The sequence below is a fragment of the Drosophila sechellia genome, chromosome 3R, assembly GCF_004382195.2.
Source record: "Drosophila sechellia strain sech25 chromosome 3R, ASM438219v1, whole genome shotgun sequence".
NCBI classification, from domain to species: domain Eukaryota; kingdom Metazoa; phylum Arthropoda; class Insecta; order Diptera; family Drosophilidae; genus Drosophila; species Drosophila sechellia.
The window spans coordinates 7,666,925-7,684,242 of NC_045952.1; the positions used below are offsets into that span (position 1 = coordinate 7,666,925).

General features: G+C 42.6%; 1 protein-coding gene across 1 annotated transcript in view; it reads left to right on the plus strand.

The window, feature by feature from the left end:
* The first annotated feature begins 642 nt into the window (after positions 1 to 642).
* The window catches only part of LOC6620081 (angiomotin), a 37,769-nt gene continuing 21,093 nt past the window's right edge, over positions 643 to 17,318 (plus strand). Inside the window, exons 1-2 of the mRNA XM_002044257.2 lie at positions 643 to 765; positions 16,002 to 16,725. Coding sequence (XP_002044293.2) covers positions 643 to 765; positions 16,002 to 16,725 — 847 coding nt within the window. The remainder of the gene's footprint in view (positions 766 to 16,001; positions 16,726 to 17,318) is intronic.

Below are 17,318 nucleotides of genomic sequence, written 5' to 3' on the forward strand. Positions count from 1 at the left end.
GAGTCGTGGAGGGGGTGGGAACGGGCGCGGAGCACCCTTTTTGGGTCCGAGCAACAGTTGCCGCACATTGCGCATACGCCGCGTGTGCCACGGAGTAAGTTTCTGGCGCAGAACAGACCCAGCAGACCCAGCGCCAACTTAATTTCCACGGCACAACTACTACTACAGCCGATTATGCTAATGTCGAAAGAAAGAAAATTCAGGTGTGCTGCTGCGCGGAAGGGGAAGGAAGGGGACAACAAGGAAAAGGTGACTTCGTCCGTGCCCTTCGCCCTGCGTATTACCAATGAAAGACAGCAGGAATTTGCAGCTGCAAGAGAGGAGGATATCCCTTTTGCTCGCTACCCTTTCCCCTCGTTTGCTTATCACGCTGATTTTTTGCTTCCGGTCTTATTTCTTGCCTTTGGACAGGACGACGCTGCCTGTCTACCGTATAACAAATAGCAAAATGTCCTCCGTCCGTCCGCCCGGCTGGCTGGTTGGCTGGCTGCCTGGCTGGCATTCGTGGCTGTGTCCCGGCTCGTCAACAAATTGTTGCTCCGCCGCTGCGTGAGTAAATTCCGTCGACTTCTCGGGCTCTCGCTCGGCTCTCCTGCCATTCCGACATTGCGCATACGCCGTGTGTGCGTGAATTGGCCCACGATGGCCCACTGTGCCTGGGGACGCGCCGCCTGTGCCAACTGTGCTATGGCCCGTATAACACCGGGCAGCAACAGCTGCTGGACGCACAGTTCATCGACAGTCCTCGTCTGGTTGGGTCCTTGGGTGGCAAGCGCGGCAAAAACGCAAAAACGCAGCACGAGTAGTAGCAACAGCAGGCACAGCAACACCAAAAGCAGCAACAGCATCTGTATCAGCCATCAGCAGCTCGTCCTGAAAAGCAACAGAGCAGTGCGAGCCCGACGCAGGCAGATCCTTAAAGTTTCGTGGCTTACTTCCCGGAAATACCCGGTGACCATTTCGCGAGTTTTCTATTCGATTCGATTCGATTCGAGTGCGGACTGAAGCGGTCAAAAGCGGAGCTTCGGGTTCCTCAGCACAGAGCAGTCAGCCGGATTAATCCAAGCATTTGGGTTTGCGCACCGCCCAGCGGCATAAAATGATAAGTAAGTGCACAAAGAAGTACTACCATATTGTTAAGTTTTAATAAATAATTCAAGTTATTGGAGCAAAGGTACAGAAAAAATACATTTAAATGTAGAAAATGTATAGAATGTTTGCTATAATAAAATATTGATAGTTATATAGTTATTCAATTTTTGGTTGCATATTAACCACAATAGAGCAGCAAAGTTTGACTTTCTTTTTATAACTTAATAATTATTCCGAAATGGTAAAACGCCATTTTAATGCCACTTTATCTCAACTGCACTTTCCGCTTTGTGGCATAAAAATAAAGGAGGCAGAGACAGAGAGCGAACCGATTTGAATCGTGAGCCGGGCTAATAAATGTGCTTTGCAATGGCGCAGCCTCATGCCTTTTTTCCCCACCAATCCACCCGATGTCCTGGCGTGCCACTTCCCCGCTGGTCCACTTCACATGTTGCGGCTGTTGCACGAGTGTCTGTTTAACGCCACTTAATGTCCTTTCTATTTACTATCCACTGGCTGTGTGTGTGTGTGTGCGGGTGTTGATGACTGCACAAAGCACACAAACTCGAAAAAAAGAACACACACACGGCAACACTTCTGTGTACTTGCCACTCAACAGTTTTGTGTGAGAAAAAGGGAAAAACGCCTTTGGTGCGGCGTGGAAAGCGAGAAAGTTTTCCTGCCCGCCTAGAAAAACACTAAACAAAAGTTGAGTCGAGCAAAACAACAGAGGCAACAAACATCGCGAAACAACATTAATTTACGTGCTAAAAGCGGCCTTGAAAACTTGCAGCCTCCGTGCGGTAATTGTGCTTGAAAATGGGCAGCGCAGGGGGGTGCGGGTGATTGCGGAGTGGATGGAAATAGCCCGGGAAACTGTCCGGGAATCGTCCTTGTCCCCCCCGCATCACCCATTGAAGTCGAAAATATACGTAGCAAGAGCCAGGCGATAAGTAAATTGGAAAACTTCATTACGATGAGTCGAAGCGAACACCTCGGTTTTCACTTTTTCAGCTCACTAATTAGCAGCAGCTTTTTGCCAACAATCTTCAGGGAGCAATAAAGATTTTAGATTCAGAATAACAACTTACTTCCTTATTTTTCGGCGATTTACGAGACTTTCGTCTAAGCGAATAATGAGTAAATCAACTCAGATTAGTACGCAATGCACTCGAAGAAAAGACTGTCAAGTCTGGTGCAAAGTAATGCGAGTACTTGCTGCTCGAGGCGAAGGATTCCCGGGAAATCTGGATTGCAATTTATATTATTATTCTCTTGCTCCAGAAAAATTTGTTAGTATGGCTTGGCTGGGTGTAAATCAAAATGGAATGCCAATGGTTATCAAGCTGCACTGGGAAAAAAGTAACAATCGATGCGAACTTTATTTGTATTACTATTTTATAATAAATTCATTCAACTGTATAGTTCTTATCTGTAAATCTTAAAATTAAATTTGAACAGGTAAAAGAAAACAAGAACATGAACAAGAATAATAACAAATATATGTATATATTTTTTAATGAGTTTTAGTAAGTCAAAAAATCAATCTTTAAGTTGTTTAAATAAGTTTTTACAAATATTTATGTATATATATATATATATATATATATATATAGATATTTTTTTTAATATTTTGAATTTTTATTAATATACCAATATTCAGTGCAAAACTGTTCAAATAGGTTGAAAGTTTTTGAGTATGTCCATTTTATATACGTATATATGATATAATAAAGAAGATAATTAGGTGGAATCATTTGTTTTTAGTCCTTAATATAGTGGCCTAAGTAAATCCCACCCTAGTGCGTAATTTTTCAATTATTGTGGTCAACGACATGCGTAGTATTGAACAAATTGCATCGGTTGGTGGTTGTGGTTATGGTTTAAGGACTTGATTTCGGAGAAATCAATTTAAATGATTAGTATTGGTTTTTGTGGTTTGTGTTGGCGGCTTGTGGAAAAGCAGGAAGGGGTTTTCCCAGTGTAGGTAAGCGTTCAATGATCTCGGTTTTAAAAAAGGGGCCATAAAATGTCGTCGGGAAGCGCACAGTAAGTAGGAATGGGGTAATGGGGCTGCTGGTGCGCACACAATTTCAGACGGAGTTAATGAAACAATGCAGCGGTTGCTTTAAGACATTTTCGAACCAACCCAGACTCCCCTCCCTCCACCACCTTAAAGTGTGCAGCAAAACTCACGAGTGTGTGAGTGTGGAAATTTTACGAGAGGCGCTTTTCTTTCCGCTTTTCGCCAGATCCTTTGTCGGTTTTGCTCTTGCTTTCGCTTCACTTCTGCCTTTATTTTGCTGCGAAGCGATGCTCATTTGGATTCGCATTTCGTTGTTGCTTCTCTCGATTTTGTTGTTGACTGACAACCCACCGAGTTCCCCCCGCCGCCCACCACCACCCACCACGCCCTTTGAAATCGTCGAGATTTACGCATATATTTGTGTGGAGTTACCCACTCGGCAGCGTCCCTTCGCCGCCTTTTCCCCCGAATTTCCCCACACTTTTCCCGGGTTGACGGGCCGGGCACAAGTCCAAAAACTCAATTGCGGCTTTTTATGTGTAATTCGCATTTTTGTTCGCCTTCTCCGCCCGTCGATTTCATTGTCGTTCTGCTCGTCGGATATTATTTTTTAATTTAACTTTTATATTCGGGGCTTTCCTGCTGATCCACCCGCCCCAGCGTTTCTTGTTTTGGGCCTGTTCACTTTTATGGGCCAGTGTCTTTTGATTCTATAATTTGCTTGATTCGTACTCTTTGTTGTTGTATTGAAATTAATTTAAATACGACAATCAGCGCGAGTCGAGAGCCCCAAGTCCGGACTCCTGGCCACTCGGCTCCCAGCGCCCAAAAGGGCAGACAAAAGTCCGTGGAGCCACCGGAATGGCAACAATGTGCACAACGACATCAGCGGCTTATGTTAATGAGCACTTACAAGCTGTAATGATGGGTGGGTAGGATGGCGATGTGGGTGGAAATGGTCAGGAAAAGCGGAAAGCGAAGCACAAAAAATGGCAGTGAGTTTTCCAAATTATGCAGCAGCAACAGAATGGAAACGAGCTTTGTATGTTTAATTAACACTTTAAACCTTCATTTTCGTTCATAATTCATTTGATCAGCATGCCGAGGGAAAACAAAAACAATCGGGGAAATGTGGAAAAACTCTTATAAATCAAGGGAAAATGTAAAGAAATGTATTATCACTACAAGTGTGAATATAAGTACTCATAAGCTTATCTAATGTCTTAAGGAATAAAAAGGACTCACTTAAGTAATTATTTCTCGCTTTTAATACAAAGATACAATTCATAGGTAAATAGTAATAATTATAAGTTTATAAGTGTATCCATTTAAAGTTCTCTTTTCCACGAACTATATCCAAATTATGCGAGGATAAATGAGGCGATAGCTTGCGAAACAGGAAGTTGAGGTGCATCTGACGGATGACAATCATCGCATTCTGAGCCCCAGCTGCGATGGCAATTGGCAATCCACAAGTAAAGACGATGGCAGCCGCATTTGTCATCTGATCAATACACGTATCGAGCTTGTAAGGACACACACGAGGATGTGTGGATATGTTCACAATTCGTATCACTCTTCTTGTCCTTATTAGACTGGTAGCCGTTTGATGCGGCAGACACATCGCTCAATTTTTGTTATCCTTTCTTCGCTTATTGGCAGCGGTTGCAATATTTCAACAGGCAAATGCCACGCCCTTGTGGCAAGCGCCTGCCACACATCCCCCCCCCCCCTCACACACACACACACATAGCCATTTGTTGCTCCCTTAACGCGTCGCATCGCATCGCTCGCTTGTTGATGGCACTTTGTCATGTGTTCGACAAAGAAAATTGAAAATAAAAATCGCTTCCCTGCCCATTCCCCTCCGCTTCCCTCCCCCCTCCTCACTCCTTCGCCATATCGAAATTGTGAAGTTTTGTAAGCAAACACATCCGATGGGCGGTGGTATTGGTGGGCTGGATGGGAAAAGTCTGAGGAAAACCTAAGGATACGCACACACTCAAGCGGCCAGACGCCCATGTGTAAATAGTCTGCAAAAGTGACCTTTTTTCAGATGGTACCTTAACAGATGAAGCACTCTGCTCGATTTTTCCGCACAATGCGGGAAATGAGAATAGCAGAGCATGGGAAAGTATCTGTGAATAAGGTTGATCACAAATGGAAAATGAAAATGTGGCGAATCAATCAAAAACTATTTAAACTTATGCAAATGCCTTCTAAATTGGACTAAATGGAAGTTAAAAGCATGAGTCCGTAAATATAATTGAATAGCGTGATAAACATATTTGTACTACCACTTTTTAAACAAAAGAGCAGTGCATACTAAAATTACTAAGCTTTTAAAAGCAGTATCCAATATAAATTCCACATATCTGCTTTATTTAACTTGTATTTTTTCAGCTGAGCACACTATCAATTTACAACGTTTTGATAAAAGTACCACTCTTACTTCTGAGCACACTGAAATATCAACATTTCAATATTTATTTGCACTGCATGGGAAATATTCGCCCCTTGTGTTGGAAGCTTTTGCTGTGCATATTTTCCTAGAGAATATACATTTTTGTATACCCATTTTTTTATGTCCAATTTGGCTTTCTTTCGCAGTGCTCCTTTGTTTATTCACAGTCCTAATCAAATTGAAAGCGCTGTAAGCTGGCGGCTTATGGGAAAATTCTGTGCATCGCAGCGGTTTACTTCCATCAATTCCATATCTGCTCCATGGCGGCATTTTCAATCGAAAGTTGCGTTTCAAGTTCACACACACACTGACACTCACAGTTGTGTGCGAATGAAAATGACACGGATGCTGGCAGTTGATACTTTTTGCCACTTTTCCTATCTATTTTGCCAACCCTACCCTCCTACCTCCCGCATCAAAGCAACTGCGAGGCGAGCTTCCATTTCCCGCGGCTTGTCTTTAATGGCGAATTTTCCGAATAATTCAGCTTTCGAATTGCCGCACATTCGCTGGCCACACTCGAAATGGTTAACATCCACACACTCACACAAAGACGCAGTGAAAGTGTACATTGCAATTTCTTTTTTGCCGCCAGTTTCATTGTTCTTTGCGTTTTTCCTCTGGCCTTTTTCGAAATGAATATTTTTCATTGCATACATTGGTGGGCAATTGCCGGTTTTGCAACGCTAGCCATTTGTGCGCCTCAGTGCCTTTTTTCTGTGATTTTTCGGTGACATTTTGTTATCCTTGGAGTGCTCTATTGCCCACTTCATTTGCCCTTTTTTCTTTTTCAGTTCGGGGTTTTGTATTTTTGTGGCTCTGGTTCTGGTCGCAGCCCTGATTTATAACCGGCAAATAGAAATTGTAATTGCTTCTCGTTTGCCACTCGGGCGGAGGCTAATTACACGCTTTGCCACCGAAAGTGGATTTACGTTGTGGTGCACTCAACTCCTTTCCGGCAATCCCCCCATTTTCCCCATTCCCCACTTCCACAATCACCACCTCCATGCTCCCCACAAAGTGGGTCAAATTTTGCCTGTCGACCGTAATGCAATGAGAACGATAACGAGGCGATGTGTGTGGCAATGGGGCGGCAAGAAAAATGCATCCACTGAAAACACGATCTCATTACTACACGAAATATATATCTTTTTATATGTATCTTTAATAATATAATAATAATATATATATGGAAAAGTAATATTTCTTGAATTTTAGTTACTAAATGCTCATTTTCAAATTGAAATATGTACTGCATTTAAATTTATATTTAGTTAAAGTATCTTCAATCCCAAGGTGATGTTATAATAGTTTCTATGGATATAATGGTATATGTAATATTTACCAATATGTACAGAGAAATATTCAAAAATTTAGGAAGTGCACATAGTAATAAAGCAGCTGAAATAAAATTCCACGAAATATACAAGAGCTTTTAACGATGATGGGAATTACAACGGATTGAATCCTTTTCTCTCAATGTGCAAGTGGCATGGTTTTACGAACTGCGGTGTATATGGCATACAGTTTAGACATTTAACGCAAAAGCAATTACGAATGCAGCCACAAAAGCTGCCCTTCTACCTTCCACCCCCACCCTGCACACCTACCCCCCTAACTCCGCACCAACCCAATGCCAATGCCAACTGCCATGTTCATGTCAAAGCTGACTTCGGCCACACATGCAATTAATAGGAGTGCGTTTTAGTCAAATTTGCTGTGCGTGTGTGTACGTGCGAGTGCGTGAGTGTGTGTTGGCCAACTGTTGACTGACCCTATCTGTTGAACGCTTGACTCTCTGCGATCACTGCCAAAACCCAAAAACAAAAAAAAAAACAAGAAAGGAACAAAAGAGGGTTGGGGAAATCAGAGGCAACTGCGCTGCTCAGTGAAAAGTCACGTACCAACTGTTGAAAACACATCGTAAAACGAGAAACTTTGCTCCGCTCGGTTCGCTTAAAATGCACATAAAATGCTGCCGGGTAAAAAGGGTTGTCAGTTGGTGCCCGCACCACCTCCGCCCATGAAAAAGCCGGAATAAACCCTCGGAAGCGTTGTGTGCGTATGACGTGCAAATTTTCCAAAGCTGTTTTCCCAGGGACAACTCGGAAGTGGAGTACAGAAGCAAGCCAAGTGAAGTCGGGTTGGGGAAAAAAGAAAGGGGGCCAACGCATTATATTTTATGTTTGAGGAGGGCGACTAAGGAACTGGGGCAGGTATGCTAAAATTGCTGTGCAGTGATAATGAAGTTAATGCACGGAGGGTTCGAGAACGGCAATGGCCGCCAAACAGCAATGAAAGTGTCGGCCTTGCCAAGTGAACCAGAAACCGAGAATCCTACTACAGCCCTCATATACGAGTACATACATACATATATATGTGCATATATATTCGCCGATTCACCGAGTAATTAACCCGCACGCGCAGGATAAAGAATATGAGCATACATATGTACATATGCGTGTGGTCCCCGGGTCCTTATCCGTCTGAATAATTCACGCACCTGCAGAATGTGTAAATCGAGCGTGAAATTTGATTTGACTCCAGCTCAAATAAAGACGTAAACGCAGCGCGGAAAATCAGAATTATACATTTACACATTTTCCGGGGAATGTGATTTTGGCAGCTCGCACAAGTGGATTCCTATCTCAATGTTGCAGACAATTTTTCATTACATTTTGCGCATTTCTTGAAGACGAGGGCCTGTCTTTGTTTCGAAGTTTCCCAGGTAACCTTTGTCCTTTATAAAATGCGAATTAAAAAGAAGAAGATACGAAAAGGTGAGCTTAAGGTAACAGTCACTTTAAATAAAAGCAAGGAGGTTGAGTTCCCGAATACCAGATACCCCTTACTCAGCTTAGATACTTAGATACTTTTCAGCGAATCTACTTACCATTCATCGTATAGTAAATGAACGGGTATAAAAAGTTTGTTTCTTGGGGAAAGGGACAACTATTTGTTATTCGGTAGAATATTTTTCATCACCTTTCAATCCACACGATTTATTTATATCATGTAAATATTATGGTCCTTAATAATATTTTGATGTTTAGTTTATAATGTTTACATACATATGTACATTCAGGGAAAGGAACAATTTAATTTGCTTATTATTAAGCCATAAGCGAATCCATCTTAAGCTTTATGTAGCAATAAAGTCATGTCAACAATCCAGTTCTTTTAAATGTAAATCTAGTTAATGGGTACCCCTGTCACTTTCATTTGCTCCAAATCAGTGGCAACTCAATCAGGTTTTAGCCGCAGGCAAATCGATCAAACCCAAGTAATTTCGGGAACAATAAAAGTGGCAACTTTTAGATTGTGTTTGTGGTTTTCCAGCTTCTTCCGAATATTCTGCATCGAAAGCACAGTTTGTAAATTCAATTAACTTGTTTGCCTAGCAGGTGGGCAGATGGCGGGGATGCAAAACAGGTGATTTATTTAGTTGGCGGGAAGTTAATCTACTGCGCAATCAACTTCTGCAAATGAAACCTGCTATTTTAACGCTGCGTTTATTCAGAGCTTTAAATGTGTTGCCATGGGTGCACGGCCACGCCCCTTTCGCACCACTTTCCCGCCCCCAACTTGTTGTTTGCATTGTCATGCCAGCGGCATTATTTAATTTGATTAAGCCCGACACTAAACCAACAGAGTACAGCTGCCAGTTCGGCATGTTTGCCCAACTTTGCCGGGTTAAATTTCTACATACAAAACGCTTACTTATGTGTGAAAAACATACCACAACTGGCCCCCATACGCAAATGGCCAATAAAAGTATTGCGCTTCATTGCATTAAGTTTTAATTAGAGTCGCAGCATTTGCCAGTTCATATCCTCCGGAAGTTTTTTTTTCACCACCAAAACCCACATATACACATATGCCAGAGGGCAGAGGTCAATGGCGGTCATCTGGCACCTGAATGCACACCTGGTCAGGATCCACAGATGCAGTTGTCGGTGGGAGCGGGTTGCACAAAAAATCCTGGTTTTCGCGTGGGAAAAAACCGGGCTAAAAAGATGCGACAAACGCGTGTCGAAACTGGCGCTTATCAGGAGGATGCCAGGTGCCCACGCACGGACACTCATTCAATCAATCAGCCCTTTGTATGGCTCCAGAATGATACCGTCAATCGGTGGAAAAAATACCGCCGCCTCGGGCTAAATGTCTCTCCCCACTCTCCATTTGGCCCCCTTTTGCATCTAACCACGTGTTGGCACTTTCGCTCCTCTTTGCCCCACCCACCCCTCTAGCTTTAATGTCTCCGCGTGGCTGGCACCTCTTCTCCTCCACGCGAAGTTATCCTTGCCGGGTCGTAATCGATTATGGTCTAAACGAGGGAACCACTGACAGCGACAACGTCGGAAACGTCTGCACTGGGCCAAATGGGTTAATAAAATAAGCAATCTAAATGAATCAGCTCGATAGCTCTTTTTTTAACCAGCGAGATATCAGTTCCGAAGGGCACACAAAAACTTTAAAACTCAATGAAAACTGTTGATCGCATCTTGAACATCCAAAAGTTCTGATAAAGGTGTTTTTGACATTTTTAACTGGAAGTTTTATATATATTTTTATGTGAGTAAGCTTAAATATCAGCAGCACTTATTTAAATTTCTACCCTTACACCGTACACATCAGATTTTCAGTTCTACTTAATTAAGGTTACTTAAGCAACTTAATTAGCAGGTGTAAAATCTAAAGCTGTAGTTAGAATGATGTTACCCCAAATCGAAGAAATTATAATAATATAATTATCTTTAAATACAATATTTGGTTAGTTACTAATATATATCTATATTACACTATATTTTTTGGAAAAATAATTTTAAAGATTTTTCCCGCAGTGAACTAAGACTTTTTGCCCTGGCAGTGACGTAGCTTAAGTGGTTAAGAAATTCCGTAGATACTTTAGCCAAGATGCGAACGCTATGGAACATAGTACGAGTACTGAGCTGAGCTGCACTGGAGCCCCTTTTGACAGACGCCCATGGTCCAGACAATGTCGAAGTTGAAGTCGGTCGTGTTGGCACTGTCGGTTTAAGGTTTAGAGCGAAAGCCAGGCCCAAGTCCCTTAAATTGCCCCCGGCCAAGGGACTCGACTAATGGAACAGTCGAAAATGCCTGTCAGATTGCCGAGCGATCCCGGGTCAAGCTCCTGGGTTAGGCAATGCAACTATTTGTTTAGTCCGCAGTTAAGTTTTGCCATTGCCATTTCCATTTCCATTTCGATTGCGATTCCATCGGAATTGGCACAGACGGCTGGCTTCGACTTGCAGTTGATTGAGTTCGTGTTATTATTGATTTGATTCCGCTATCGCCAATTGGCAGTTCCGCTGCCAAGTGAACACGTCATCATCCCCATCATCATCATCGTTGTCGCCTTCGCCATCGACGGGTTGTCGCCTCGCAGCTCGCTGAGCATGGCTGATAGTTCGCTTAGAGTCTAATAAATTTTGCACAGGTGTTTGAGTATATCGCCCAACCGCTCACCCGTCGCATAAATCAAAATGGGTTTTTAAACAACGCAACTGGTCGGGGATTAGACAGCCCTTCCCGTCCGCAGGATGTGCCTCATGTGTTTGCGAGCTGTCGTTGAACGCAAAAACGGCCGCCACAAATATTTTTGAACCGCAGTGGCAAGGACGAAGGACATCCTGGTGATGGAGGAAGGCGTGGCGCAAAAACTTGTTGAATTATTCGGTGCCGGGACCTGAACCTGAAACCTGGACGTGGCTTTCGGAATTCTTTGGCTGCCTGCGCCTCAGCCGAAAGCGGAATTTTTTATTATTATTGCAAATTAAAAAAGTTTACATTGGCTTAACTATGCGAGCGCCGAGACCAGCTCAACTATGTGAAAGCCAAGTTTTCAGCCGAGAATTACTGAAGTCTGGTCCATGGGATGGAGCAACGATTTGCAAAGTATTTTCAACAATTTCTCCCGCAGACGCAACAAAAAAGCGCCAGTCCCAAAAACCCATCATAGTCAACCTGTCTCACCTGACTACCTTCAATTCAAACCCCGAAAACCCCACTAAAACGCCTCCCGTTGCCACTCAACGAAGCGTATTAGCAAATTAAATTCCATTTTCGCTGGTGGGAGTCTGCTTGTGATTATGAGCCCAGGACTTGCAGCCATCAAATTGAATGCACAGGCAACAAACCTGGTTTACCTGGCTTTCAGGGTGAGGAGTAAGGGGTGAGGGGTGAGGGTGTGGTCTGTGGTCAGCCAGGCGTACAGTGCGCTCCATAACTGAGAGCCCCTGCTCGGCATTAAACGGGCTTTAAACTTAAATGTAAGCACGGGTCCGAGTTTGTTTGTTTATCTGTGCCAACTCATTAGGAAAATTGCATAACCCAATCGTAGTTTTTCGTAGGTGAGAGCCATTTGAAAACAGCTTTAAAGTAATTATGTTAAAATGGTGTTAATTACACATTTCCAACTTTGCAATATTAAAAGTCCACTTTAAAACTCATATCCAAAGTGGACACGTTTATGTAGGAGTTTTCCTTTCTAACAATTTAATTAGGCACAGATATCAGCATTAATTTCCAAATAAGAAATCTGTCATTCATAAGCATTCAGCTCTTTTTGTATGATAACTTCTGTTATTTATAATTTTCTAAATAAATGAATACCGAAAATTAAATTAATAATAATATATGAGATTATTATTCCACAATGTATTTATCTATAAAAAACTAATTTAAAATGGATTTTAGCTAATGACGCATTCACAGATTCAAATAAAATATTGTAATGGCACAATGTTAAAGCTTAATTTAAAGCCTAAATAGGTGAAGGATTGAATGCAGATCTTATATATGTGCTTCATATATATCATATATCTAAAAAGAAATCCATAATGCAAGTGAAATTAATCGCACTTTCATTTATAACCTAACTTGTTGCTAAAATGTATTAAATTGTATTAGAAATGACTTAACATGAATTTGTTCAGATTGCTTATATTACTTTTATGTCCCCAGCGAAAAAAAGAAAATAATATTTCAATCGAAAGAATAAAATGAGAATTCTTCAAAGCGCTTTAAATCGAAATGCAGAAAAGGGCCTAACTTTGCTTATTTTTGCTAGCTCATTAGAAAAATTGACATACATATGCCGGGCAAACAACAAGAAAAATGCCGAATGGCAGAAATAAAAGGAAAGCACGCGCAGGCAGCCGGAAAGGAAACTCGCATTTTCCGGGCACTTCGCCGTCGCTTATTGATGGACCGACTCGGGGAATTGATTAAAAGGCATTGTCAGGGCTGTGGGCATAAGCCACGTCGGAGTTCGCAACACACACACACGTACGCAGAAGGACCTTCCATACATCCTAGTGTGTATTCATCTGTTGGATATACATATACGAAGCGCGGAACTTTGATCTATCCACGGGCGAAGCTGGAGCAGAGTCGGCCCAGGAACTTGTCTAACAATTTGACGCCTTAATTCGTTCCTTTAACAAACGGGTGGCGGGGCAGAAGTCTAGCTCAAACTTAAAGAGCTGCTTGTCTACGCTTCAGTTGGCCAACTGCAAACTGAGATTCATTCGAACTGGCACACGGATATCCCTGCGCACGTGTGTGAGTGTGTCTGTGTGCATATCTGTGTGGCGTATCTGTGTGCATGCTGCTTTTTGTGTTCTTTTCTGGTGTCGTGTTATGGTAATTCGCATGGAGGCCGATTACACGCAACATCTGCAGGACGAAAAGAAGCTTTTGCCTGAAAACCGATCTAGTGCATTCCATTCCGCATTCTCAATGAGAACATATATCAAACAAAGTGACAGGTCAAACTCTAAGGTTTCTATAAACTAAAATGAATACTTTTATGTACCCTACTTCAAGCTATTCAAAGTTTTTTATTGTGCATCATTCGAAATTTGTGGATTAATGAAAAGATTTTATAAATATGATGTCCTAATTGTTTCAGATTGGTAATTATTGTTAATGCTTAGTCGTTGGATTATCTGCTTATGTTCCAGCTTATAGTCAGATTATTAGTTATTATGATGGCAAATATATAATATTTTTTTAGATAGCTTCTAGCCTAGGGCTCACAATAAATAATCCCTGAAAAGTGCTCACGAAAAGTGCTCACTCATTAGGTACCCAAATCCATTAATAGGCTCTGATATTTAAAGTTAATGCAACAATTCTGTAAAATCATGGTCAAGAAAGGAACTCAAAAATGTTGAAAATATGCTGGGAGCATTGGGGCCCAAGAATCGGCTTTGTTTGTGAGGGGGGACAAGTGCAGAGTTGGAAACGCCAGCTGGTTCTGACCAGGAGGAGGACGGACTCCTTTTCCGAGAATCCCATTAACTTAAATTGCATTTGGCTCGGGTCGGATCGAGTTGTCTTTGAGCGAGCATCTGCCTTATTTGCGAGTGCTGATTTGCCACCTGGGACTTGCAGGCTGCCTGACTGGCTGGCCATAATTCAATAGTGCATCGCACCGATGCAGCTGCAATTCTATTTGCCTGGCCCACATGTATTGTCGCTGACTCGATTTGATGCGCTTCCAGTTAATCAATTGATTTTACCATCGGCAACTTGGCTCAACCTGGCGCAACCTGTTGAACTGTCGCAAGGCAACGATGTGGATGCCCCCTCAATTGCTGCATCTAATTCAATATGCACTGATTCTATTGCCGATGTCTGGGACTTATTGCATTGCCTGTTCGATGATTTGTCGAGTTTGACTTGCGAGGAAAAGTAAAGTGAGCCCTTAAGGGAGCAAAAATCAGTTTCCAACTGGGTAAACAAATGTATTTCCCCACACTACCCGGCCCTAATTAGTTTTTCTTGCAACTAGAAGGGCTCTTTCATGACTTCGCTTCATTAAATTTTCAATTGTCGTCGCGACTTAATCAATTTTGATTGGCAAACATCGACTAATCCTTGGCACTTGCCGCCCAAACATAGATATTAATGGCCTTTCTCTGTGAATCTTAATGCCCGGCCATTAGAGGCGATTACCGTGCGGTTGTTTTTGTGGTGGCCGGGTATGTGGCGCCCAACGGGGAGTGTGTGGTCAGTTTTTGTGGGCTGGCGTTTTACAGGAAATCAATGGACCGACCGCCCAAGGGGCGTACAATTTTATTAGCGCAAATGATTTCATGTGCCAAATATTTGGCAAAATTGACGCCGACGCACAGTGGTTCGCCCATAGGCCAAAAATAAAAAAATCAAAGTCCAAATTTTGACTTTAAATGTTTGATTACTTTCTCTTAATTGATCTAGCTATTCAAATTTATTCATGTTTTTGTTTTGCTCTAACTGTCCGCTTCAAGAATAGCATCGAAAGAGACAGCATGATATCAATCTATTATTGCAGCGTGAGCAACTTGCAAGTGAAGCTGTCCGTAAAGTCAATAAAAAAACCTTTAAAATCGACATTACTCTGAAATGGAAGGCATTCGTATAATAAATAATGGTATTTGGTTATTGGTTAAAAAAAAATTTTGTGTTCGGCGTTCTGTATTGTGTGTAAATTACTGTTGTGTTTAGTTGAATTTTGAATAATTAAAATATAAGTATATTAATGTATATGACCTAAACAATTATTTTGTGGTTGTTGTTATTAAATGAATGAAAAATTTTCATCCAATATTGTTTGCGACAAAATGATTTTTCAAACAAAATCACGATTTTCAACTGATTGCTTCTATAGCAGCTATATGATATAGCATACAATTTTCGCTAAGCTCGCCCTTTATATATATACTAATTTCTTATGTAGAATTCCAAGTTTTCGTTGCAAAATAATTAAAAACAAAAAAGTTTTCCATACTGATTCGGCTGATTCTTTTATATAAGAAATGTTGTGCTCAGTTCCAAGTGTCTACCTCATACAATGGGAACCACTGTGCGACGATGGCCTAGCTGTCCCAAATGGCGTTGCTAATGGCGGACATTAACGGGGCGTATGAGCAATCTGCGTTGTCATGCAGGACACGCGTCGACACTGGAATTGGCTTTAAGTGCACTTTGCCCCAAATCCCGCTACACATGTGTGTGCTTTTGTGTGTGAATGCAGTTAATGTCTCCTTATCGATGGGACACAATAGCGATTACATAGCACAGTTCAGCACATCTTTTTGGTGGTTGTCATATATTGCTCTATCTGAAATTGTAGAGGATATTGCTTAACAGAAATCAGTAGTGTTCAGTTTCATTCATTTCCTAATCTACATTTATTAAAAATGTAAGTGTTAAACTTTGAGTATTATAAATATATTATTCAAAATACTGGATGCGGTGCGTTATCGTTATGATTTACTTTTACAATAGCCATATGTTTCAACAATCAAAACTCAACATACAGAATATTTGTAGCAAATATTTTGATATTTTCCAGGTATTTGGTACAACAGTGACCACCGCGATTGGGTACGCGTTGCCGGACGATAGTACCCATTGTACCCTGTCAAAGGGTTGAGACCATCATCACTGCGCAAATCATCCTCCGCCAGCAGCAGCAGCATCAACAACGCCTGTCCCCCGCCGCCGCCCACGCCGCACCAAGTCAATCCCGCCAGCAGCAGCAGCAGCACTCCGCCCCATTCCAATTCCAATTCCCAGCATCCGCATCCGTATCCGCATCCACACCACCACCCACTGCCGCACCACCCGCAGTACCAGAACCACCAGCACAGGCGCAGCAGCAGCTCCAGTCACACCAGCCACGCGGAAAACTCAAGCGGCTTGGCCACCAAACCGGCCATCAATTTGCTGTCCAATCATCTGCAGGCCAACTACTTTGAGTTCCCGCCCACCGCTCCTGTCCAGGCGTCGTTGCACCACAGCGGACGCACCGCAGTCTCCACGCCGTCCCTGAACTTGCAGCAACACCACTACCAGCACCAGCACCACCAGCAGCAGCAGCAGCCCCCCTGCACCACAGTCGGTGGTCAGTACAGCTCGGCTGTTGCCAGAGCGGCTGCCTCCACGGCCTGTGCGCTCCTTGCCACGTGCCACGTGTCCAGGGATCCCGATCAACAGCCGCCCAATCACCAGACACACCAGCCTCAGAACCCGGAGTACCTGCAGCCGACCGCAAGCAAAATGGGGCGACGCGAGATAAAGCGCTCTAATACCAGTGGCTCCACCACCAGATCCTACGACAGCGGAAGCGGTAAGTAGTCCATGCACTGAGAAAAACCGGCAAGCACTTTGAAATGCACTATATTTGGACTTTGAGATTATTATTGTTGCTTAAATCTAGTCAAAGAGTTTTAGGATCTCTCAATGGTTTACTTAACTTATAAAGTATCTAGAATACATTATTGTGTTGCAATTTTATGTTTTGAATCAAAAGAAGGGAAACTATAATATTTTAAAAGAACAAAGTTAGATGTTTTGTTCAGCCCAATCATATAAATAAGTTCAGAATGTTCCTGCGAAAAAGGTTTAGACTAGCAGCGTCCAAGTGCCGTGGACTTAATTCCTGCCAAACGTAAGCCCATCATGGATGCCCTCAACAAAATACTTAAGAAACGGATCCATTCAGCTGAACACAATTCGAAAAGGGGGCGTTGGGCGTGGCACTGCGTAATCGCCTTACGTCCTGCGATTGGGTCCCTGAATACCACGGGAAATGACATTAGGCTGGCAAATTAACTCAGCGGAGATTTGTTGTCAAGCTGTCGCTGTCCTGCTTTGTACCGTTATCTAGGACCTTTTCTCAAGAGGTGTTGGGGAAAAGGACTTTCGCTGGCGATGGAAAAG